The sequence below is a fragment of the Pseudopipra pipra genome, chromosome 1 (genome assembly GCF_036250125.1).
Source record: "Pseudopipra pipra isolate bDixPip1 chromosome 1, bDixPip1.hap1, whole genome shotgun sequence".
NCBI classification, from domain to species: Eukaryota; Metazoa; Chordata; class Aves; order Passeriformes; family Pipridae; genus Pseudopipra; species Pseudopipra pipra.
Window position 1 is genome coordinate 144,603,223 of NC_087549.1, and position 27,045 is coordinate 144,630,267.

General features: G+C 39.5%; 1 protein-coding gene across 1 annotated transcript in view; it reads left to right on the plus strand.

Moving 5' to 3' along the window:
• The first annotated feature begins 2,101 nt into the window (after positions 1-2,101).
• Positions 2,102-27,045, plus strand: part of ADARB2 (adenosine deaminase RNA specific B2 (inactive)) — a 305,072-nt gene continuing 280,128 nt past the window's right edge. The window contains exon 1 of the mRNA XM_064637618.1: positions 2,102-2,693. Within this exon, the coding sequence (XP_064493688.1) occupies positions 2,594-2,693 (100 nt within the window). The 5' untranslated portion in view covers positions 2,102-2,593. The remainder of the gene's footprint in view (positions 2,694-27,045) is intronic.

Here is a 27,045-nt window from a genome sequence, read left to right on the forward strand (position 1 = left end):
TTTTACCTCTCCTTGTGGCCAAGGGGAGCCCTTCCAACAGCATGACTTCACTGTCTTCATGTGTTTGCCAATCCTCAAACCAGCCTAGGAGGGAGCTATGCCATCAATATAGCTCAGCTGTTGCTAATGTTGCCTTGATGATGCTTTCTCAGAACGGTGCCTAGAACTGAAGAGCGGTTCATGAAACTTCTAGCACTGAATAATAATTTCTGAGAATTCATGGCTTTTCGGGTTGGCTTGGTAGCATAACTTTTCTAGGGATTGGCAGTTCCAGTCTATCTTCTTAACATGTTAGATCCCAATCATTTTGAGACAAAATGTTACCAGAAATAAAGCCTTCAGAAACTTTACTGTGTTGAGCTTGAGGCTACTCCTAAAAATGAATGAATGTCCCAGGATACTAACTTTCCTTCTAATTGGATCTTGCTTCTCTTTTAGATCCCTACTGGAGAGAGCATAGATTGGTACTGAAGCATAGAAGACAGTTTTCTAAATCTGGCTTCTAAACTGAGTGACTTAAATTCCAGACTGGTCAGAAGTGTGTATGTGCAGTTGAACATGCAGTTGTGTTTTACCACAGCAGTACTATTTTACATAAAGCTACAAGTTTTTGCCACATTAATAGACGAGGGTCAGCTGTGGTCAGGACAACAGAAATCAAAAGGAAAAGGGGACAAAGGTTAAAGGTTAAAGGCTCAAGTTGAAAATAAAAAAATACAGATCGCCTCTCTGTTCTCCTGCAGACAAGGTTTTATCCCTGAAATAGACAGAAGCACTTTTAAAGAGATGTTTACTTAAGCCGTGTAGCAGTTTGGATGATGTGTACATTGCAAAAAAAAACCCTGCCAGTAACCTGTAAAAACTAGGCAAGTAAAAACCTACTTTCACGCAGAGCTTCCTGAACTATATCTGACACTCAAGCAATGCAGGTCTGAATTCTCAGTCTCTCTTACGTTAGCTGTTAAGATGGGAGAGCAGTTTCCCCCTGTGCTTTGTGTTGTACCACATAGCTGAAAGCAAGGGTATGTAGGGCCTTCTTACCTTATGTGACCTGCTCCACGGAGGACAGAGGGTCCAAGAGGTGACATTATCTTGTCACACCTGAGTTATCCAAATCATGGTTTAATGAGGACTTCTAGAGACTTTTATGGAAGTATTCTTAGTTAGTTAGTTTAAAAATCTGTAACGGGTAGCTCTGCCTCATCCAAAAATTACAGAAGCCAGTATACCAGCCAAACACAGAGGGTTTCTAATAGCTGGGAGAGTTGCAGTGGAAGTGGTTAGCAGCAGGAGCCAGGTAACCTACATTCCAACAAGAGGAAGTTTTAGATTAAAGGAGTTCTGATAAACAGGGTTTTGCTATGCTTCTCCAGCCAACTACAAATGCAGTAGGCACTAATGATGACATTAATTATTTAACATAATTTTCCTTGATATTCTTCCGTTTTCCACTCACTACCTAAGTTTCCAGATATGTGTGTTTAAATGATATAATAACTAAGGACGAAGTGGTAGGTCCCTTGTAACTTAAAGCAGTATCTTATCTGTTGTGTATCCTGGCTTTTTGTAATGAACATATAATGCTTTGTAGTCAAGCTTTTCAGAGGAATGCTGTTGTCATCTTTCCTCTCTGTAAAAGCCCCTCTGCTCCCGACACTTTAATTGCACAGTTGCCTAAATGAGGCACTGCAGAGTGTTAATGTATGAGTCTGAGCGACAACACGCTCCTCTTTTCACAGAGCTTTTGCCCTTGATCGTGAATGTAACAGAGCACGTACCTTAAAAATAACTGGAGATTCAAGGGGAATCTCTACACTTATCCTCTTGCATAAGGTTTGTTGACACAGGGATCCTTCAACAGTAACTCATGTTCTTTCTCTGGGAATAATAAGCATCGCAATTAGTGAACTAGTTAATAACTGTGTGGTTGGGGAGGACAGCAGAGGCATTTCTGTGTATGTGAAAGCGGAGTGTTCAGTGTCCACATGGTCTAACGCAGACAAAAAAAAAAAAAAAGAACAGGCTTGAAATCCTGCCTGCAGCCTCCCTTCTTGCAAGCTGCCCCTCCGGCTTTTCCTCGACGAAGGGGCAGGATGTTTTCATTCCCTCCATGGCCATTCTCCCTCGCTTTCTCCCGGGAGCCGGGCACAGCCGGCAGCCCCGGGGGAGAGGAGTTTGGGGGCGAGGGCTGGCGGAGCTGATGTCAGCGCCGGGCGGCGGGAGCGATTGGGCTGCGGGAGACTTTGCAGCAGCAAATCCGCCCCCCTCGCCCCCCCCTCCCACCCCCACACCATCGTCTTCAAAGCGGCCGGTGCCCAGCAACTCGCAGAGGTGCAAAAAGTGGGCACGGGGCCGGCAGAGCCGCGGCGGCGCCCCCGGGCATCGCCCCGGCCGGGCCCGGCACGTCGGGGCGGAGGCGCGACCCTCTCGCGGCGGCGGCAGCGCCGAGCGGAGCCGAGGCACAGCCCCGCCACAGCCCCGCCACAGCCCCGCCGGCCCGACCCACCGCCCTATAAAAGCCGCCTCCAGAAAAGAGGAGAAACTCCGAGGGAGGAGAACACCTCGGCGCGGTGCTGCTCGCTGAGGTACCGGCATGACATCCGTCCTGGGCAGCGGCAGGGCGTCGGGAGGACCGAGCGGGCAGCTGAGATGCAAGTCCAAGAGAAGGAGGAGGAGGAGATCAAAGAGGAAAGGTAAGAGAGGCGGGTTTTTTGTCTTCTTTTTTTTTTTTTTTTTCTTCCTTTTCCCACTCTCGCTGCCTGCCTCCTGCACAGCATCGGCTGCTCCCGGGTTTATTGTCAGTGTGCCCGGCACTCGCCGGCACTAGCCCTGCGCTGCCCCGACGGCCGAGGCGGGGCGGGCAGTGCCTTCCCCGCCACCAGCGGGGTCGAGAGGGGCCCCCGCTGTCCCCGCGGCCGGGCAGAGCCCGCTCCCCTCCCCTCGTTGTGTCGGACCGAGGCTGAACCCCACGGGGGTGCCGGCGGGGAGGGTTGGCAGGCCCCGTCCAAGGCAGGGCGGTGCAGCGGAGCTGTCCCGGGGCTCCACCAGCCCCGGCTCTGCCATCAGGTGCCATCAGCCTCCCTCCGAGCCTCCGGTGCCCGCGGGCAGGAGGTGCCGCCGCCCGAGCAGAGCGCGACGCGGAGCCCTTTGGGGCTGTCGCGCCCACCAAACTACTGCTTTTTTAATTTTTTAGACGAGGCCCACCAAGTTTTTCTGTTTCGGTGCTGTTCCCTGTCCCTAAGTAAATCCTGGTTAGGAAGGCGCTAATTTGCCATAAGCAGGAAAAGTGAAGCAACAGGGTGTCATTGCAGACAGGGAATATGCCCTAGATAACAGCTCTTCGCAAGGTTGTCTGCTTTCTCCTGTAGAAGGGATGGCACACTACTGCCTGATTTTTAATGGTTTGCCTGCAAAAGCCGAAGTTAACAGGCTGTGAGCACTTAAAAGTAAAATAAACTGCTACAAAGAGCAGAGTGCCAGAGATGCCCAGCTGCAAGGCATTCGACTGCAGAGATGCAAAGTACGAGTGCATGTCTAAGCAGTAAATATAACCTAATCTGTAATTGTCATCTTTATGTGGTACTCACACAAGTTTTAGTCAGCTAGCTCGCAAGCTGATGCTCTGGATACTCTGTTTCTCTTTCTGAGTCTAGAAAACCTAACTTGTAGGTGCAATTAGCTAAGTGTCTCTTAATTATTGATTATGTTAAAGCCCGTAAGTGTGGTATTTAATAACTTTTCAGAAAGGTGGCAAAACCGCTTTTGTATAGTAACTAGTAAAAAACAGTCAAATGCTAAATTCAAGACTGTATCATTTGATTGTCACTTTTTCATTCGTGAACTCTCTACATTCAAAATCATAGTAACAAAGAGTAACCTGCGAACAAGTAGAAACAACAGACGCACAGATATATCAGGAGTTCAAGTAAATGTGCAACCTTGACTTGTTACTCTGGACGTTTAACACTTGGTGAGAAGGCTGCCTTTTATTCTGCATTAAGGAATAATTTTTAAAATGCTAAGAAAGAGAGAGCTCCCCTAGTCAGTCCCTTTAAATTTCCTTGTACTCAAGTTGTGCTCTGCAGACTTTTTATGTGCTGATTTGTTTTAGCAAAACTACTTTTCTAGGGAATTCCAAACTTAGTCTAGCTTTAGCTACTTGGCTGGGAAAAAAGAGTAATCCATTAATCTCTGCAATGGAGGAAAGGTGCTTTGTTATACAGGTAAATTATAACTGTTAATTTAGTTTCTAAGAAGCAGATAAAAGTGAGGATCTTTCAATAAGACTTTTCTGATGCATCCTTTCTTGCTCTGTTTTGCCAAAACAAGGTGAAAGTTGAATGTCTTTAAAAAAAATAAACAAAACAATAAAAAGTTGCTCCACTATAACTTAGTAGCTGACAGCTATTTGCAGAATGCACGGCTGGAGGTGAATGATATTCCAGAAAGTGCTTGACTGACCAATACCAATAAGAATGTGCACTTGAAGAGTTCATTGTTTATTCTTCCAAATGTGCTATTGTAATCACTTTTCAAATAATGTAGTTGGTTAGTATACTAATTACAGGCTTGTGTTGGTATTATTTTTATTTTCTTTTCTATATAATCGCAGTATATATTCATAAATATACACATTCATCTAAATTTGTGCTGGCAAAAAAAAAAAATCGTATAACTTAGGCACACCCAGTATAAAACCTGTTGGATTTTACTATTATGTTACTTTATTTACTGAACATATATTTCTGCTTTTTTTTTTTTTTCTGATGGCATCAAATGAAAAGGTGTTGTTTAACAGACTATCCTGCAAACTAGTCAAGGCAACGTTTATTAGGCTTGTAAATTACTGTGTCTTTATGAGAATGATTGTGGGCCCCACTCTTTTGCAGGTTTGATCTATTTACTAAATTGTGAAAAATCTTTGCAGAGAGTTAGACCAAAGACACTTGCCTTTAAATATTCTCCAGCACACACTTTGTTCTTTATAGCGGGAATGCTTTTAGTAGATGCTTTAAAGTATATCTAGACATATATGTTTACACATACACAAAGAGAGATATCTATGGACACTTGTAGACAAAGAAATTCACTATGGTGTTAAATTTAAATTATTAGACAGAGTAAGGAAAGGAAATTATCTGTCAAATCCCCAATCCTTAAGGAGATGGACTCAACAAATTATTTATACAACTTAATATATTTTATTACACGTTACATATGAACTGTGCCTAAAACCAGGTTGAGACGCCACCTGATAGAATATATAGTAATGTGCAGTAGTAGAAACAATTATTATTTTCTATTTAATAGTGTTGCTTATCCTCATCTGATTTATTTTCCATCTTCTCAGTTATATTTTTTGTTCTGGTTAGTGTGAATTATAAATTACTGTGTCTGGGTATAAGCACTTCGCTCTGTTTCTTTTATAATAAGAACTTCACTCCATTTCTTTTATACCTGGATGCTCTGTTTTAGGAGTTTCCTGGGGGCAGAAAGCAAGTTCAAGCAAGGAAAGCAAACAGTGTTCTCTGAATAGCTGAATTTCCTTGTGCATTTAGCCTAAAAAACCAACAATAAATATGTGCTGCAAGAATCAGAGAGAGAGATGATTTCTGTATATGCAAATCAAGCACTGAAAAGTGTAGGACACTGAGTATGATTCCACTGTACAATATCATCGTCCAATAATTAATTTGCATGCATCTTATTTTTATACTTATGAAATCCCACAACCTTTTCAGTGTAAAGATCCTGCCTTGAAGACTTAACAATAAATGTCCATGCAATGAATGTCATATTCCAAGCATATATTTGCAGAGTGATTTCACTCAGTTTTACACCCTATGCAGGATGTGTGCTAAAAAGCTAAAATATGAATACTCAGAGCTATTTGATAAATTAGTACAGGTAGAAATATTTTCATTGTCATTTAGAAAATAAGTGTGATAACTCCTAGTGGGAAGTAAGTATCTTCATTTTTCAAAGACCTAATGAAAAATAAATACAGATGCTTATGAGATCATCTGCATACTAATTCCATGCAGGAGCAGTAATAGATATTTTATATTTTTCTGTCTCTCTGTTCATTTGGTTGGTTTTATGGGGGTTTTTTTGGGTTTTGTTGTTTTTGTTGTTTTGGGTTTTTTTTTAACAATGCGTACAAAATGACCAGAGGTTAGAAAACTATGCCTAATATTTTAGAGTGATCCATTTAAAACTTTTAGGTTTTTATAGGCAGTTACTGCGTTTTTGGGTTCTTGTGTTTTCTGCAGGACTTTGGAATATGGCAGAGTACTGGCAGAACTCAGCACAGCGGCCTCAGCACGGCTTGTGCCGATTTCATAGCCTGTGGTATAGATTTTGAAAACATGGCTTGTTTTCCCAGATAAGTGATTACAAGTAGATCAAACAAAAGCAGAGTTGCCATTTACTGATAATACTAAAACAGCTACACTTCAGCAGCCTTTCAGCAGCATCATTTTAGAAATCAACATATAGACAGTAAGTATGAAATGGGTGATTGGATATATACCCATTCTGAGTGATTTTCCAGTACAAGACAACAAATAAGTCACCTTATTTGTAATGCTTTTTATAGAGCTAATGAATAAAGTTAATTACTGGAAACAGGAGAGGGCATCAGGTATCCCTGATGTGGTAGAAAACCATGGCTGAGGTCGCTGCGGATACAATGGGACACGAAATAAGAGTTGACAGAATAAACTAAATAAGGGCAGCAAATTGGTGAGAGAGGCAAAACGATTGTGAAATGAAATTCCATGAAAAATTAATGAAATAGAAAGATTGTACTGTAGATGAAGGGAGCAAACCAGCTTGGTTCTTCATCATCCTGCAATGCCAAAGTAATAAATGAGTGTGTTTCATCTTGGCGAGGTTCAGGGACACAACTCCTTCCCTACAAAAGGATTGCGTTGTGCTTCAAGATGTGTTACGCTTATCTTGTGCCCTGACAGCTCAAGAGGAAGGGACTGGATTTGGTGATAAAATTAAATTGATTGAACCTTTATCCATCATCTAATTTGGTAGCTTTCTTTTTCCTTTTCTTTTTTACTATTACCTCCAATTTCTGGTGATCCGTGTAATGACAGCAATTTGAGATAGCATCAAGGACATTAGCTACAATGACTGAACTTAAATTTAGAATAAAAATATGGGATTCATGAGTCCATATCTAAATAGCAGATGATTAGGTTATAGCAGAATTGTAACTTCCTAGCAACAGCATGTAATTGTGAGGACAATAAAATGATGTCTTTTACTTTTAAGGAATAAAATATGTCAACTTTATCTCAAAAAAGTATTAATTATGTAAGTAGAAAAAGCACCGGTATGAATAGTGACCACATCTTACATGAACAATGATGTATATGCCATTTTTATATTTCTGAACTCAGAAATTGTCAGACGTTTTGCTTTCTTCAGTGCCAAAACGCAGGCATATAACGCTAGTGGCAAAGGACCATACTGTCGGAAATTGTTTCATATGGCTTAAAATTTTGTAGCTTGTCCTTAGTGATTTTGGTAGTAAAATTCTCCCATAAGGGGAGAGCTTTGCTTACGAGTTCCTGTTTAAGTGCTATTAATGGAGTTTTTAAAATACTTAAAGGTAACCTTTTCTGAAGTGATACCCTACAAATTGAAAATACTGCACTAAAAATTACAGGACAGATGAGATTGTTTTGTGAAATATCAAAATTACTAAAGGTCTGTGCAAACTGTTTTCTTAGGTTCCTCTAATACCTTATAGTTTAGCAAGTCTCATTAAAAAAGCGAACATGAGGGTATCTGTCTGATCTCTGTTAACTGTACTACTTTTGAATTACTGCTGGCCAATATTGTATAGGTTTTGTGAGTAGTAATGAACCTGAATTGATTCCTGTGTTTACAACTAACTATCTCTACAACCTTTCAGGCAGTGTCGTGTTTTTTCCATGTAAGTGATTAGTTATACGGACAAAAAAGGCTGATATGCATCAGTAGATAGATCATTCTCAAAGCATCTTGGATGAACTTGAGGTTTTCTGTATAAAACCGCTCATTTTGCCTGTAAATTTTGTAGGTTGCAATAGTAAAATGAAATGGTTACCTTTCTGCTGTAGCTGACCTTTGTTCCCTCTGTATGAATTTGAAATTAAGTAGCCAACCCAGAGGAGTTTTAACACCATATTGTGATATATAACATATTAAAAAGACTGCTTTGTTAACTGGCGGAAGCAGCTTGTCAACCTGTACTAATAGGCAGCCCTCCCTGAGTCATAAAATAGCCAAATTTAATGGTTTAACAGAAAGCATTAGATGGATGGAGTTATTGTCATTCAGTCAGTCTAGAATTTCTTACTTCTTACAATGGATTTGAAACATAAGGATGTATTTTTGGGCCCTAGTTTAACAATACACACTCCAGACTAAGGACTGGACACTGCCACGAATGGTTTAATGAAAATCTCTGCCAAGTAAAGCGTGATAAGAAGGGGAGCGTGGAGCAGGGCAGAGTGTGTGAAGAGCAGGATGGCTAATATCGAAGATATTACTGTGACATTAATGAATGAAAGGTGTGTTTTCACTGGGCATATTTTGTTTCGTTCTGGCTGATCTGGATCCCAAATGTGTACTAGAAATAGTGAGGATTCAGAGACATATGGCAAAAGGGTTTAGAAATGTATAAAATTTCAGTAGAAGAAAATTGATAAGATTTATATTGTTTACTTTGGAGATAAATGTAAGAAAGAATATAGTAAACTCATATTAAAGATGGAAACATTATAAAGAAGGTAAATGAGCTGCTCTGATTTATTCCTGATTTTTTTTTTTTTTATTTACAGAGACAGAGGCCTTTAAGGAAGCAGAATTTCAGCATGTTTAATAGGAATGGAAGGACTTTTTCTGTTGAGACTGTATGTAGCTGCCCTGGGAAGTTTGTTCCTTCAGGGTATGGAAAAACAAAACTTATATGTAGGAAGTTGAGGTATTTGATTAGCTCAGCTGAGACACATGCTACAAAGTTTGATGCTCACTTCAGTGACTGCAGGCTTTGGTTTTAGGTAGGAAACATTAAGAAAGATTTAATTTTTTTAATATGAGATATGAATCCTCTTTTTCAGGAAATTATCTGACTCCTGACTTGCTTGGATTATGTGGAAAGGTGATTTGTAAGCAGTTTAATCGCTTCTGTTCACTGTGAGGCTTTTTGCACGCTCCTGTTTCCCCAGCTGAAGCTGTAGCATGGCAGTGGTTCAGGAGATGCCTTTCTGCTTGGCTTCACAGCGGTGGCGATGCGATCCCTCCGCTCTGTGCCTCCCAAAACCAGGAACACAGCTGTGAGGAAGGCAGGAACACTTCATTAGAATATTCCTGACAGCTTTTTTAAGCCTCCTTCCTCTCCATTCCCACTCAACGCCCTGCCTGGTGTACGTAAAAATAGACTGAAATTGAGACTGATTTCCAGGTTTTTACTTTGATGTTGTAGTGAGGTAAGGAGGATAACAATAAAAATTAATTCTCACCCCCCCATTTCTTATTCTCTTGAAAAAAGAAACAAAAGGGTGGAATAAAGGGGGGGGGTGAAAACAAACTTTACAAATACGTGATGATTTATTAAGTAGAAAAAAATGACGGGTACTATCGTGAGTGCATCGTCATCAAATGAATATTATGTTGGGGATTACCCCTGCAAGCCATAGTCTGTGTTTGTGAAAGTGTTTCTGCTGGATTCAGGTTTGGTCCCAGTGCTGTACCAAATACTGCATCTGATTTTGGAGTTGTGCCACTTGTGAGTGCTGTTTCTGAAACCTGCAGTACGTGCTGGTGGCATTTTATGTGCAGTTCTGGAATGAGGTATGAGCAATAAGTAGATTTCAGCAAAATACTTCATGCTAAAGTGTGAAAATTTTTTTGCCCATTTCTTGTTCCTATTAAGAGAAATGGTGTTCAAAATCATTAACAGAATCACCTTTCTCTAACTGCTAATGAAACATCAGTGTGAAGAGTCAAAACTGCTGTGAAGTGTGGGAAGAAATAAGTAGAATTTGACAGATATTTTATCTCCATCTTTGTAGAAAGAGATTTACACGTAACTGATTTTATGCAATTGCTTGCTTCTTAGCACTTCTCAGAGACTATGAAATGGCTATTTATTCCTTAAATAGTGAGGTTTAACAAATATAAAATGGTGGCTATCAAACCAACTGTAATAATGAGTTACCTTGGCATAACACCTGATTCTGCTGCCCCTACTCAGGGTAAAATTGAAATTGAAACTTCTCAGTATGAGTCAGGGTGGCAGAACTGTGTTGCTGTATAAATTTGGGTCTGTGCCTTAATACATAGGTACATATATACATTTTTGTGTGAAATACAGACTTTTGTTTCTGTCTAGCTGTATGAAGTGAATGACTGTAATAAACTCCAGGTTATATTAGACAAAGGGTCTTAAAGCCTGTAGAGTTCAAAAATATTTACATGAGGGATTTTTATACTCCGTTGAAGTATTTTGTTTAGAGACGTAAAAACAAAATACACTCATATAATTTGTGTATTTATTCGCATCCATCTATCCATACTGCATGAAACTGTAATTTAAAAAATATATGTATAAACATTCTTATAGTATTTGTGTGTGGTCTTTCTCTGTGTAATACCAGTAATCTTACGGACAAATCACAAAGGTACAACTGCACAAGAATTATAATTTTTTTTTTCTTTTTGAGTGAGAAAGAAAGAAATAAAAGAAAGTTCTTATAAGCCAGATTTTTTAGGATACTTCTACATGTAGGCATGTTTTTTGAGTAGCTAGGTAATTCAGTATGGCGAAAACCGGTGCTTATGCCAGTAATACTAATGTTGGGGAACTCCAAACCTTTACCAAAAAGGTCCTAAGTTTCTTTATGTGCTGATCTTTCTCCAGCTGAATGTTATGGAAGGACTAACATAACTGGGAGCAGAAGCCAACTCTGAGATCATGCTCCATATTACATCCATGTCAGCAACCCTGACGCAAACCACCAGACAAAATGCCTATGTATTCTTGGATTCTGGAACAAAACTTATCTCAAATCAATTTTCATTAGCTGATTTCCAGGTTGTAGTTTCCCTTCTTCATGCCAATCATGAATTGCTATTTACATGTCTATATGAATGATGATTTTGGGAAGCAAGGGCAGAGCCGCAGTGGTCGGCGTTGCCTCATTGTTGAGCAGTAATTAAATTGGAACTCAGCTCTTGCTGCTCTTGGATTTAGGAGTTTAAAAGAAACAGAACAAAAAGTGAATGTTCTCACTGACAGCAGGTTTCCTCCAGCTGCAACTGCTTCAAAGATTATTGATTGATCCATGTTTATAATTTATTTATGCTAAAGCATCTGATCCATATCTGTAAACTCTGTTGTTTCTAAAATCAAGGTACTTGACTTGTTTGCAATTCACATTTATAATGATCAGTTTTTACAGCTGTGCAACAGAGGTTTGCTTTAGCTGGTGCTGTGTCCACAAAGAGCACTTTTTGTGCCTCCAGCTGAAATCCAGGAACACAAGTCATTTGATGATGTGGGGTTTTTTTTTAATAAAAAATTTCACTGTGCGAATTCTTTAGATTTCCTACACGGAAAGAAGAGGGAATATACAGTGTTCAAGCATAAATGTGAATCATTTCAGTTCTGCCAGAACAAGTCAAAAGCTAATCTTTCTAGGTTATCTTGTACCCTGTTATATACTTTTAAAATGAAACTTTATCTCTGCACTCATTTTGCTAAAAAAAAAAGAAAAAGAAGAATTTTGTATTTTTTTCATATTACAGCACAAGGTATAAACTGCAAAGGTATAAACTGCAAGATAAAAGCAGGCAGTAAGTTACTAACACTACCAGTTACCAGAAAATGGTTATTAGGTGTCAAAAAAAAAAAAAAATAAAGCAGGGATTTTAAAAAAATGTACATTGTTTTTTGAGTAGCCAGAAATGAAATAGCCTTTTGAAGTTAGATGTCTGGTTTGTAATAGACGTAGTTTAACAGAACACTGCTTTATAGATTGGTTAGCCTAGAAACATTTTTAAGCAGGTGATACATTCTGCTTAAGTGGAGTAAGAAGCCCTAGACAAAGATGTTTTGTCAGATTTTCCTGAAGGCTACCAGTGAATTCCTTATTAAATTTATACTTTCCTGATGTAAGGCACATTGGAGTATTTTTCTCTGACAGTGGCTAAGATCATCCTTCTCTTCAGATAATTCCAACTCATCCCAGACAGCAAGGATTCTTATTGCCCAGAGTTAATAGAAGTGCATCAGTGTAATCATACTGGGTACATGCTCAAACTATTTATGAAAAGTTGCTATTAACTTTCACAGACAGAGAGGGAAACTGAGTCAGTCAATACATCTGTTGCAGAATTAATTAACAACAGGTAGAAACTCAGTAGCCTCTCGCTCCAGTTTCAAGTTTCAAATGAACCTGGTTCTAGTTCGCACCTATCTTTGCTGTAGCTGTATGACATCTGTAGTTGGATCACTTTGCTTGGGTTCGTCATTGTGAATTACTTGTGTGACATGGAAGGTCTCTGGGAGCTGCTCATTCCAAGGTGATCAGTGTGCCAGGCTGCACGCTCTCATCAGGGCTTGCAGGCAGGAGCAGGTATAATCCCTGCCTGCAAGGCAGCCTGTGCAGTTGTTTGCAAAGCAGCTCTGCCTGGTGGTGTTGGAAAGAAGAGGGCTTTTTATTTATTTATCTATTTGTATGTAAACAGAGGCATGGGACCTGAGTCTTCCTTGGTGTTAAATCACGTTTGCTCTTTAGTTTCTGGAGGGCTTTTGATTTGACCCGGAATGGCCTGTTATACATGCTGAGGGTGAGGTTTCTATGTGGCAAAGTTTGTATTAAAAAGGCAACTCTTTCTTCAGTATTAAGCAGCACATTGCTGACAAGTCTGCAGAGTAACTTCAGCTTTGTAACATACAATACTTCCTTCAGATGTTATAAGACTTTGCTTATGGAATTGATTGAAACTACTACAGATTTCCTTTTTTTTTTTAAATGAGATTCATCCTTTTAGGTGAATAATTGAATTTCAGAAGAATTAAATATTATCTAAATTTCATAACCTTCATTTCCATTAAAAATCACAGTAACAACCCCTATATTTGTACCTTGCCTGTAGTTCATCAATTTTGTTTATGCACAAACTTCTTGGAAGACTATGAGACTATTCTAAAACCCACTGTAAATTCACTCTACTCTTTAACAGTTATTCTTTGAATAAAATGTGGCAGACAATTCTTAAGATGAAAAAAGCACCAAGCACTTGTTTCTGAGTCTAGGAAAGTAGTGCTAAAAGTTAAAAATAATTAAATAAAATCTATTCCTTATGCATTATTACTTTAATTTTGCTTCAAAATACAACAGCCCTCATAAAGAGTCACCAAAATTAACTGAAAGCAAGCAGCAACAAGTGTTGGGTCTTGTAGAGTGCTGTTTTAACAGGAATATGAATTACACACTAGAGCAGCCATCTCAATCTATTGTTAGTGATAAAAAAGGTAACCACAAAGGCTCCAAAAATAAAATAAAAGTGTATGTAACCCTAAAAATCCATGTTTATCACATATTTTCATGTTTTGAATGTGTTTCTACTTTACCAAAATGCCCATCTCTTTCCTCTCCTTCTTTTTATTATCTTACTCTCCTTATTTGTATCTTCACCTATTGAAGCAGCTGTTATTCATACAAATTATGAAAATGAAAGTATATGTGAGATTGGTGCCTGGATAGGACCAATATATCATCAAAGGTCTTTGGGGTAACGTATGGCCTTGGTTCAGCAAAATCACTTCTTCAGTCATTCTATTGCTGCTCGGAAAAGCAGTAAATAATAAGTAACAAGATCTGCATACAAATGTGCAGGTGCTTTGGGGTTTTTTTGTGGAATCAGAAACTGGATGAGAAGTTACTATTATTTTCCTAAAAATTTTCTATGTACAAAAGAATTTATAATGCACTTTATTGCCAGCATATATATTTTTAGGACTCATTCTATCTTAGCATATCCAAACTGATCTTGCTACCACTTCCTGAGCTGCCTAGATGTTTCTCTGACACTGGCACGTAAAGCTTTTTCCTGTGCTGTTTAGGCAGAAATGGGAGACAGCAAAAAGCAAAGGTAAGAGTCTGAGACTATTATTTTAATGGCCATTATAGCAAAAGCAATGTAAGCATGGTATGCAGGCAGTTGATTGGAAAGAGTGGCCTGTAAACCTTGGTTAATTTTGTTAATCTTGCTAATCTTGGTTTCCAACAACTTTCTTTTTGTTGGTTTGCCCCACACGACAGTGTTGCATACGCTGGTGTCAGGCACACACCTGTGTGCAGATGTACTCATGCACAGGCCTTGTACAGGCAGTCACCTGAATTCCATCTGTCGTTTCCCTGTGCCCCAACAGGTACCACTGAGACTGTGCATTGTAGAGGAGATGGGGATGACTCACAGAAACCCACATGGCAAAAAGAGACTTTTCAGTCATCGTCAGCTCAGGCTTTGCAGAGGGATGAAGTACAGGTGGGCAGGCATACTACAGGCACCAGGAGATGTGATGCTCTCAGCACATCTATGGCCAAAAGCATGGCTTAAGGGTAGCAAAAGTACATCTCCCTGACCAAATATAGGAAACTGTTTCCATCAGCCCTTTCCAGCAGACAGCTTGCCTCTGCTGAATGTTGACAACATATTATATAAATTTCCCTGCAACAGCTTGTTTCAGAAACTTTCCCCAGTAATGTAGATTAAGTTAGAATTTTGTTATGACTGCTGTAATGCATATTCATTAGATAAAAGCCCAGACAATTACTGTGATAGTTTCACTAGCAGGTGGAGTATGTTTTAGGATTTGTTGGGCATGGGATTTGCTGGAATAATCTCAGACAAATTTGGGGGATTATTTTTGTGATGAAAATAATTTTGTATGAAAAGTGAGAATGTAAGCAGATTTGAAGGTGATTTCATTATGTTTTTACATTATTTTTCTTTTACAATTTTAAATCTAGAATAAGTTCATACTTTGAACAAATGCAGGTCTCTCAAAGCAAGCAATAAACCACACTAATAAATGCTACCTTAGTAATATTGTTTAAAATTACATAAATTGTAAGCAGCAGTATTTCTAAAGAGGTATCACTATTGTATTAATTTTCCAAAGCTAGAAAAGAACTAGAGAAAAATATTTTCTGTCTTCACTTGTATAATGTTCACTTTCATCCGTTAAGGTTATAGATTAATTTTTGTTGCATAGGTGTTATTTCAGCAAACATGCATGCATCAACATTGTTGAGAATTTGCAAACAAAAGCACAATTTCCTTTAGTCTTTCCAGTAGAAAAGAGAGAAAGATTGAGAGCAGAATCAAGATGAAGAGAATAGGAGCCTGATCCTACCCTTTTAGATGGGAATCTTTCTTTTTCCGGAGCACCAGGCCCTATAAGACCTTCATCCCGTCGGTCATTCTCATATTGGTGGTCTCGTGTTCTTCAGTGAAGACTGATCTTGATGATAATTTTTGTAGGGGTTGGGGTCATGCTGACTGGCACTATCAGTAGTGAATCACTGCCAAATTAGAGTTTCAAAAAGTAAACAAGGAAGTTAAAATTTCACACTCAGGAAAGCACTTTAGCTCATCCCTACAGCACAGCATCAGATTTAACATTAAAGGAGGTTTAAAAATACACTTGCCTAGCACAGAAGTTATCAGTCTAGACTCCCCATCTGTTGAATGCCTTACAAGTATCAGTAGCACTTCACTATCTGACTTAAACTGAAATCACAATGTAAAAATGCTAATAATTTCTCTATGTTGTTTTGTTACTAATGGAACTTCAAAGACACAAATACATATGTTTATATTCAATTTCTATTTATATAATTAAGCACAGACTCTCCAGTACTGTGCATGTTAGTGCACCAATATGTGTTGCAGCAACATGCATATTAACCTACATGCATGTTTATATAAAGGACTGAACTCAATGGAAGTTCTGCCCTGCGCTTCATAAGGAGATGGGATCAAACTCTGTATTTTTTTTTAAATAAGCATTGGAGCAAATTTCTAGGAATTTATTTAATTCATAGTACTGTCTTTTTGTTGTTGTAGTTGGTTTTTAATTCTTAAGCACAGGTTTGTTGTGAGCCGCATCATTTTCACTGGCTTGTGTAGAGATGTTTCTCTGTTGACGGAGCTGCTTCTCTAACCTCCTTTGTCTTTCTTGCTTTCAGTGTGTTTTAATCATGCTCTCTAATCCCCTATGCCATTATAACTGATTAATTAGCAAACCTTCACATTCAGGCTCCGAATTTTTCTCTTAGGCTCAGACCATTTATAATCTCAGCTGAAAAGACAAGATTGAACATCTGCCTTGTATTTAATCTCTTTGCATCTTGTACCCATCATGATTATTGTTTGCTCTTTATTATAACTGGGGGGTTTAAGGGTGAAATGTTACATTCTGCATTATCTGGACTCATAGCCTGAAAATAAATCCATGCAGATGGGCTATAAGGAAATAATGAAAGTCAAGGAGTCCACAACTCATGTTCTTTTGTAGAATTTGGGACATTAGAGGTCCATTTTTTCCAAGAATCAACTTGAAGGACCTACGGGTGGAAAAAAAGATCATAGTAGATGAATTGTTTCTTTTCAAAATTTACTTTGCAAAGATGTGGGATAGAAACGTACATATATTTGTATACTTACAAAAAATAAAGAAATCCAACATTTTCATCCCCTTGTCAGGTGCCAAAATCTATGGTTTTCAGAAAATCCCATTAAGAGACCTGCAGCTATCCCAGCTACTGGTGACAGTGAAAGGACCGCCCTCCTTCAGAAGTTTAGTTCTGAGCTTCCCTCGACTCCTTGTCAAGATTTCCACGTGAGACCTGTTTGCTCACAGCTTCTGCAGGGAGCATTTTTCCCCACAGCACTTGCTGTGCATGTTTTTTGATGTAGTTGGGTTTGCGATTTTGAGGGATTGAAGGGAGATCAAGTACCCATTTTTCATTACCTATTTCCAGCTGGAAACCTTGGGATGGCAAGCTTTCTCTCCCCCCTCACTGACTCCCAGCATGAAGAGATAGTGGAAGAGAAATTTTTCCAATGCATTGTACATTTTTCAACACAGGTACAAGAGTGGCATCTAAAATAATTTCTTTGCTCATCCCACCTACTCTCCTTTCACCATCTCAAACACCAGGTAACATCACAGGGAGGATTTTTTTTTCTCCAAAAGGATCTGTCTCCAAGTGTCTCATAATTTATGCAGAAATTGCTTGTTTCTCCTTTCTGCTACAGCTGATACCCACATGTCATGTGCATCCAGAGCACCGTGTTGTCTTTGGCCTGAACTGGGTCATGGGGTGTATTCAGGCTCTCCAGTACATAAATTCTTACATCAGTTAGATGGTGTCACTCAGCTACTGGGCTCTCTTGCAAGTACACATTTGTGTTATTCATGTAATCTGAGCCTTTCAAAATCTGTGACAGCTCCAAACACCTTGCAATAGCATTCCTGCAGGTTTTGGAATGATACTAATAATAGTAGTATAATATAGTTATAAATATTTTCATTATGGAAATATAAGAGGAAAGAAAACAGCTAAAGTCAGTTACTTTTTTAACTGATTTTTTTATTTCCTTCAGGACTTTGGGTGATCTTTGTAGGTATTAGATTAAAAAGTAATTTCAAACATGAATAAGAAATAACATGTGCAGAAAACTTCATTTCTGCTAGAATTAGCAATGTGAAGCACCTTTCTGGGGCTCTGACTCCAGTCTACCAGTTTCCCACAGAGTGCAAAACAAGTGTAGCTGAGACCAATGGAGCCCATGAAGCATTTTGAAATAGTCTCTAGTATTCATTTCTTTCCCCAAGAAGAACTAAGTTTAAATATTCCAGGAGGCCTTTCAGGAGAAATGGCAACTTCCTCTTCTGACTGCCTCTTTGTTCTCCTCTCTCACAGATGTTTGTTCACTTACAGCTTTGCATTGCCCAGATGCATTGCTCTCTTCTCAGTTTCCAGCTGGTTCCTTTAGCTGCTGTCTTTGGACAGCAATGTATCAGCAAGGAGCAGATGAGACTGATGTGACTTAGGCTGAATTTTGGGACAAGCGTTCTTTAAAAGATGCAATGTCTCAAGAAGTGGTAAGGCTTAGGGGAGATGCAAGACCCCACCTATGACAATATGTCTGCCAGAGGGAGAGCTGATGTGAAACTCACACCAGAGACACTCACCTATGTCACCTTCTGTGCATGTTTCTTTTACAAAGAAGTCTATGAACTCTGTGTGTGTCTGTCCAGGGTACAAGTTAGGGCGATTGGCTTGACATGTGCTAGATTGCTGCTGAAATGTTGGGCTCGGAATGGTCCAAACAGCAGCCAGTTCTGCTGGATGTGCTCACCTGGATCTGTGAGAGATGCAATACTAGGAAGTCACACAGCCCTGTTTCCTCTAAGTCTCCTGGTGGAATGGTGGGAGTGCAGTGGCCTGCTGGTCCCTCCAGCCCTATCAGCAAGGAAGACTTGTGTCTTAGCTGATGTTTTTCTGGGGTTTGGGGGAAGGTTCACACACTTGCAAAATGGATTTCCTCTAAATGAAGCTCTATTCTGAAACTGGCAATGCTGATAGTTAAAATTAGCTTCTCCTTTATTACTAGGACATATTTTTAGGCCCTAATTCATGTCTCATGTGAACACAGTCCTCCCACTCCCACATTGGGAGAACTGAACTGGAGTCTGAGGGCTGTGCATTACATTTTCCAGAAATAGGTGCAGAATAGAACCCAAGATTCTGAATATTTACATTCTTTGCCTTTTAAAAAATGCACCCACTGGTTTTAGGCCTGTATATGAGTTTAAAATAGTTAAAAACTAAAGTAGAAGCTGCTAACCTTTGGGGGGTTTGTCACTCCATCCTATTTTTATTTTGGTTGTGTGAAGGGAAATTTGTCTTAGTTTTCATCTAGATGCTGCAAACTGCAAGAGTTTAGGCCCGATTCCTATTAAAATACTTTAAGTGTCTCCCATTTTTCACTCTCACCTCTGGATCTCCAGAGCCACAGCTCTGGTCACCTCTAAGCCCATCCACCTTCAGCAGCCAGTGTGAGACCTGGTCCAGCAGTACACTGACATTGCCATCCTGTCAGATCATCTGCAGCCACTGCTCAGGGGGGTCAACTCTGCTAAAAATTCTCTTGTGGGAGCTCTAATGTGCAGCAAGGGCAGGGTCTCGCCTTCAGAGGAGGTTCCAGTTGGTGCCATCAGGTGGCAGTGAGGGGATTTTGGAGACAGTTTGACCCCGCCACAGCCTGGGAGGCAGAGATGGCTGAGCAAACTGGCAAGCCATGGGAACTGCGGCTGCCGTGGAGGGGGCCTGTGATGCCAGAGCCAGCATCCTGACCCCCCTGCCAGCACCCCTGAGGACATGGTCCCGGACAGCTGGGGCAGCATCAGGGGTTATGAACAAGGAGTTCAGCGGAACCCCACTACATTAAAAGCCCTGCTAATGCCATTTAACAAGCTGTCCAGCTAGGTGAAGGACTCCAATGAGGATGGGAGTTTATTTACTGTGGAAATGCAGCCCCTGTTCCCCTTAGGGCTGGATCAAGGGGAGGTAACAGTCTGTGCCAGCCTGTTGGTGCCCTGCCCTGCCAGGCTATGATGTGTTCTCTGCTTTCAGGTGTTGCTGACCTCCACTGAGTGTTTCTGGGTTTCATGCTGTGCTGGCAGACAAAGTGGGTGACCTTGCAACCTGTACCCCCAGGAGCTGCCCTTAAGTGTTCATGCCTCCCATCTGGAGGATGCCTGAGCCCAGGTATTGCAGGAATGGGCCCTCAAGGACACATCAGAGCAGCCACAGACTCCTGATGGAGAGTGCTCTGACCTTTGACATTGTCTGTGTGCTCTTACCTGGGACATCCATTTTGAGGAGCAGAGAAACAGGATTTTATCAATCTATTGTGTCAGGGAGTTTGTCCCAGCATCTCTGCGTCAGGAAGGCAAACCAAGTCAAGAAAGGTCTGTTTACTGCCAATCCACAAATTATAAATGGTGTAAAATATGAATGTTTTGCCACAGAACGGGGATGGAATTACAGATAAATAAAATCTAAAGTCATTATTTTATTTTAAAAAATTATCAAGTTTCTTATTCTGTCAGCATATTCTGCAGGCTAAATGATCAACTCAATAACCACCATCTTGAAAAAGAAAAGAAAAAAGGTGTATAAAGTTTGAGAGAGATCTGTTTCATACCATTACATAAGGCAAAATAAATGAGACATTTAGAAAATGCAAATCAGATCTTTCCTTTGTTTTAATCTATTATTATGAGAGCTTGCTGTAGGTAGGATTAGAAAATGATCACTGAGAAATATTGTTGGTGTGCTGAATATTTCAAGTCACCGAGGACTCTCTTCATTTAAAAAAAAACCATCAGCAAAAGGCTGTATCAATATATGAATGGAGAGGAATCAGATATTTCTGCTACTGCAAAAAAATTAATAACATAAGTCATTTGCATTAGTGCAACTTGATTCTTTTTCTAATTTACAGGCACATATCTAGATTAACCGTAAAATATTCCTGGGTTTAGGACACACTGTCCTCCATCGAATGCTTAGCCTGGAAAGGTTATTAGCATTGAATGGGGACTGTTCTCTCAGGAGAGCTGCAGATAAAATGACCAGGGAAAGAAATAGCACAACTTCTCAAATTAGCATAATTAGTAATTATCTCTTAATAGCCCCACTTGGCTTTGGAGACTTGGCACTTGAAATTCCGCTTAAAGTTCAGTGAGGAAAAACAAATTTCACGCTGAAATGTCTCAATAACACAGCTGAGCTGCTGAGGTAATCGTCTGGTTTAGGTAAAGGAAAGTAGATGAACATATGGATAGGGAAGATCTTTCCTGTAAGCACTGTGTTTTTGTTTGCATATGTAAAGCACTCCAGGCTTAATGGTACAATTGCCACTTTCTCTGGAGGTGAGGGGAGGGCAGGAGGACGAGCGGGACTTTTCTCTCTTCTTTAGTAGAGAGAAACAGATGAAGATAATAAACTAAAATGAGGAAATCCCATTCATTTTACACTAAAATAGTGTAATTTCTTTTGCAATTCTAGCTGAAATAAAAAACCCAGAGACAGACAAGCAGTGGATAGAAACAGCAGCCTTTATCGTAGTCAGTGGCAGAACTAAAACCTTCCCAAATGGGGACAGTTCTCCAACATTTAACTCAAGGCAAAATTGGATGAATAAGCACAGGGAGCCTGGTAACCCTAATTTTTTTCTTTTTGTGGCAATGAAACAGATGGTTCTCTTAAGATGCTTTTGGCTGGGAAAGAACAAAAGCGGAAGAGAAATATTTACCATTTTTACACACCTAAAGCCCAGTCCTCTTTATCCTCAGGCAGAAAGCAATTTATTCATCCATCCTGGTGGAAACAAGCCTTTGTTACTAAGAAGGCACTGGTTTGATTTACATGTTGCACAGCTGGTTGGAAACTTTCCACTGGGAAACACATATACAATTGATAAGCCTTCCAAAACTAGTTTGAAATAGAAAAAGAAGTTGTTTCACTCTATCCTCTTTGGTAGGCATGGCAATTCATGTTGAGTGCCAACAATTCAGCAGTGGATTTATTGTGGTGATGGTTTGCAGAGCTTTTGTTTTGGTGTAGGTTCATGGGGTTTTGTAGGTTTGGTTTTGGTTTTTTTGGGGAGAGGGGTGTATACATATGTATATATGTATGTATACATATATACATAAATATATATATATACATACATAAAAATATATTCTTAAGTGTAGAGTGTCAAGGGTTGCAGTGGTTCATGCCACACATGGCCCCTCCTGGGCTAGGGTCAGGTGCATTGTAGAAGAGGCACTTTTTGTTCTGCCCGCAGAGTGAAGGATCCATTTACTGCAGGGAAATAACTCTTTTGGTGCTGTGTCAACACATAAAATAGGGAAGATGAAGATAAACTAGTCAGAGGAGGTTGACAGCTGTTATAAAACTGATAGGCTGACACACTCATGGCCAAAAGAGGAAAAGGTTTGGCATAGAAACTCTAATTAAGGTTGGCCAAGGTCCATTAGCTCATCTTCACTAGCAGCTTCATGACCTCACACCCTATGTATCACCCTTTTTATACAGGTTCTAGGTGAGAAATGTGATTAAGCAAGCTGCTATCCTGTATTTCCAAGGCCCAACCTCTAAAAGCAATTCAAATGCCTCTATCAACCAACAAAATCCATTTCAAAACTGAGAAAGAGCATGAATGCAAAAAGGGAGAAGGGAGAAAAGAAATGGAAGCAGATCAAAAGAGATGAAATGACATTTGAAAAGTATGGAAATTAGGAGAATATTGAGACTGAATTAATTGCAAAAAATCCTAAAACATGCAGAAATCCAGCAGGTCTGATATAAGTATTTCCAGGCTGACAGAAAGAAGGGAGATGGACCAGTACAGTGATGAAATGAACACATTTCTTCCTGTTCCCCTCAACCAGTCCTACTCCCAAATGAGCACTTGACAAATAAATTAAGCTCAAGCACTAACAGTGGAGCGAGTGCCGAAGAATATTCTGATGGACACCTGAGATATCTCCTGATAGACTGTACGTGGGCAGCTGCTGAGAAGAAAATAGTACAAAAGAAAAATGCCCACTCCCTGACAAGCCTCTTTGTTGAGTGATTGATATGTTTCTGCTTTCCTCCTTCCCTATAATGCTGAGAATGTGAGATGCTGCTTCGAGGCCAGAACTATTAAAAAATAATCATCTGTGAACACTAGCTTGACTTCTTTTTCCCCTCAAAGCAGGTGATGGTGAGTGTTGATTTGTCTTGATGCCCCAGATTGGATTTTTAGGGCAGATTTTTCAGAACAGATCTTTTTTCATTTTGCTCTTAAATCTCATCTTGAAAAATATAGGAGAACCAATTGGTAGTAGCACATGTGTCTCATCAGCTTGTAAAGCTCATTAGAAAGAAAATCTTGGTAAATTCAAGAAACCTGAGTTTGATTTTTGGCTCTGTTGCTGTTGTTTCTGTGACTGTGGCAATCCACTTGCCTTCCCTCTGTGTTGGGTCTGCAAAGACAGACAAAATAATTGTCATCACTGTTATTTCTAATTTCTTTGTGCTCTCTCTGTGAGCCCTTTAGAGACCACTAAATTATACCTGAAATAGCATGATCCTGATCTGATTTGGGATCTCCTGGTTGATGTTGTAAAAATAATAGCAAAGTTACTGTGGCATTAAGTTTTATTTCTAGACATTGAGGAACCTGAGCATGCAACCTGCAGGTGAACTTTCAAAGGTACATCTGTGACATTAGATCTTGTCAGACAACAATTAATTATTTGGCCTAATTCTGTGATTCTTGGCAAACCTTAGTGAGGTGTAAAAGGTGTTTATGTTCTGCTAAAACCAATGCTAGAGAGCAATGCTCAGCATTTCAATCAGGATTGGACATTTAAAATTGGACAGAGCAAGGAAGAGGGGAAACACGCAAAAATTATCTGAGCAGAAAAATACCTGAGGATAATTCATTCTCTTAAAAAATGCCATTGGGTCATACTGGCTTCACAGGTAGCATTTAATTGTGTTGAGCTGCTACATTGTTCTATTTCTTCTTTCCCTTTCCAATTTTTGGAACCATCAACTTTGACTATTTCTTGAATTGTTGGTAATTCAGAACAGAGGCTGAATAAGAATATGTTGTGTATTACATTTGTGTTGCTTTCATACAGAGTTAAGCATAACCTGTATATATAGATCGGTGTAAGAAAATATCAGTAATTTTAAGTGTAAGAGTAAATTTGACAACCCATCAGACCTATAAGGCCTATTCTCCTTCATTTAATAAAAGTAGGTCAATGTAGGTTTTATGCTGTTCACATTAGTGTCACTCATATTAGCTTTACTAATAAAAGTTAATGGCTGGTTGAGCATTACTGGAAAAGGATATCAGAAAAGAAATTAGAAAAAGATAAATGGGTAAAGAAACATAACAGAAAATAAAGCTCTAATTCATTTGAATGTTCCTATAAAATTTGTTAAATAACACCAACACCCTGGTTTGAAACTCCCATTTCTAAATGACTAAAGTACAAATGAACTGGAACACTAGAAAAAAATTTATCTTGTATACTTGTTTAGCTCCAGATAAACTACTAAACGCTCAGGAGATGCTGACAATGGGTTTTATGCAATTCTGTCATGATTCCTATTTGACTCTTGGAGTGCACATTAGATAGTTGAGAATGCCATGATCAGGCTTTAACCTGTGCAGTTCTGCTTTAGCCATAAAGAACTTGCTGGTTTGGTTTCTATGCATTTTGATAGCCAGGTGCCTGTCTGAGGGGATGATTAGTGACACAAGTAATGCTGAGTGGCGATTATAAAATATAGACAGGGAGAATGTTATTCTATCTGCTGCTACCAGCACAAGGTCATTTTTTGAATAAACCAAGGGAGTACATAAACATATATACACATGTGAGCACATATAAATCCCATTGCATTTTTTTTATTTTGCCTTCTACAGTTTTTAATAATATTGCAATTTTTCATGTAGTTAAGAAACCATTACTTTAATATTTCTCCTACAGGGCCATGGAAAGTTATGAATGAGAGGAGAATGAATTGAGATTCTTTTTATTTGCTTTTCAGCTTTTGGTTAAGGCATAGACTATACTTTCATATCTTTCTGAAAGAGTAAAAAGCTTTCAAAACTCTTCAGAAAGGGTGAAAAACTTGTTCAGCTTCACACGAAAAAAAGCACGCAGATTTTCTTCATATCTTGAACCTTGTAACCGACTTTTTCTCAGCCACTTCTCAATAATACTTGAAAGAGACCATTTTAATATGTGTACCTCAAACTAGTTCATGTTAAAATGCTACATCCATCATTACAGCATTTGAAAAACCATTAATTGTTAGTGCATTTGTCTGACACTCTTTCAAGGGTCTTGTGACTGGTCCCAGTCTCAGATCACAAGCTCTGTTTGGGTTGTCCCTTGTCCCTTCTTATAGTCTGGAATTGCTGCAGGACATGGGAAGCCTTTCAGTGTCTTTCTCATCTCTTCACTGCCCCCCTTCATAAGCCCACCCTAAGCTTAACAAAAAAAAAAGCACATCAGCAGTAACAAAATCCACTAACAAAACAGGTAAAGGGCATAAGGAGATTTAAGGTATTTTAAATACTTGACCTCTAAAGGCTGTTTCAGAACAAGCTTTAGATTCAGTCTGAGCCCATATGGACATGACATACCTTAGGCTTTGCTATTTTTTTTACTAAATTTAGAGAAAAAAAATCCCATGCTTCTACATTTGCCAAAGTCAAACAAATTCCCCATTGCATGCTGAGCTAAGGATATCTCTTCTCTGTCCCCGAGCAAAATAGTGTAGTAGCAACTGGAAGCCTTATAATTAATAGAAAGTGGGGGAAATGAGTTATTTCAGTAGGTCATACTCTAGTAAGTGGAAAACTACAAGGCTCTCTCTGCTTCTCACATGGTACTAAATTCATTTCAGGTCCTCTAGGCTGTGAGTGGTTAGGAAACCAATGAGAACACTTTTCTTAGTCTGTCATTTGCTATGAAACACAGAAAGCCACAGGCAGATGTCTAAAAGAATGAGTGGCAAAATTTTCTCCAGGGCAGCTTTGTTGTAGAATAAGACCACTCCCTAGGTAGAAGTCATCAGTGGCTGACCTCAGACATGGTTCAAGGTAGTATGTGTATGTTATGTTAGGTAACATGGCAGGCAGAAAAGATATTTCACATGCTGGGAGATGGCAAAATTTTGGATGAGCTAGAAGGTGACTAGATTCCTTTGTAAAACAGGTGAAAAAGCAATCTCTCGAGGAGTAAGAGTGCATTAGTGGTATTCTGGAAGGCATTTAAATTTATTTGACAATCAGTGAAGTCGATCATTTTAATTTTACCCCTCGCTATGACATTCTGTTTTAAAAAGTATTTTAACTCAGTTTTGAAAAGAAATCCCATGTGTTTGCTCTCATTTCTGAAGGAATTGTTTTATTTTACACACACATAGACTGTATTTTCAATTTGGGGCTTTTTTTTTGAAAAGAAACAGAGAATTTGGTAGAGTTCTCTTAATCCAGTGTCTCAGACTGGCCATTGCTAAAATAACAATATATATGCATGATTTCAAGGAGATGCCCAACCACAGCCTGGACTGCATCAAAAGAAGCATGGCCAGCAGGTCGAGGAAGGTGATTCTGACCCTCTATTCTGCTTTCATGAGATCCCACCAGTAGTAATACATTCAGCTCTGGGGCTCCAGCTAAAGAAAAGTGTGTACCTGCTTGAGTAAGTCAAGAGAAGGGCCACGAACACGATCAGGGAGCTGGAGCGCTTCCAATGTGAGGACAGGCTGAGAAAGCTGGAGTTGTTTAGCCTGAAGAAGAGAAGCCTCCAACAGGATCTTAGAGCACCTTCCAATACTTAGAGGGAGCCTGCAGGAAAGATGAATAGGGATTCTTTATCAAGGAGCATAGTGATAGGATGAGAGGTAACAATTTTAAACTGAAAGAGAGTAGATTTAGTTTAGATATTAGGAAGAAATTCTTCACTGTGAGAAGGGTGAGGCACTGGAACAGATTGCCCAGAGAAGCTGTGAATGCCCCATGCTTAAAAGTGTTCAAGGCCAGCTTGAATGAGGCTTGGAGCAACCTGGTCTTGTGGAAGATGTCCCTGCCTCTAGCGGGGGTTGGGAAAGAGATGATCTCAAACGTTCCTTCCAACCCAAACTATTCTATGATTCATTCTTTGATTCCATGATTTAATACCATAGAGGTGCCATTCAGTGTATATCTCACATATTATGGTCTTGAAGGATACACGAAGTTGTATACTGATAATGCAACTTACTCGAGGTTGATGGCTCACAGATGAATTCCCTGTAGCCTGATAGGCCACGTGCAGCTTCAGTTTCTGCAGCACCGTCTGAACCATCTAAGGCATGAAGCACTTTC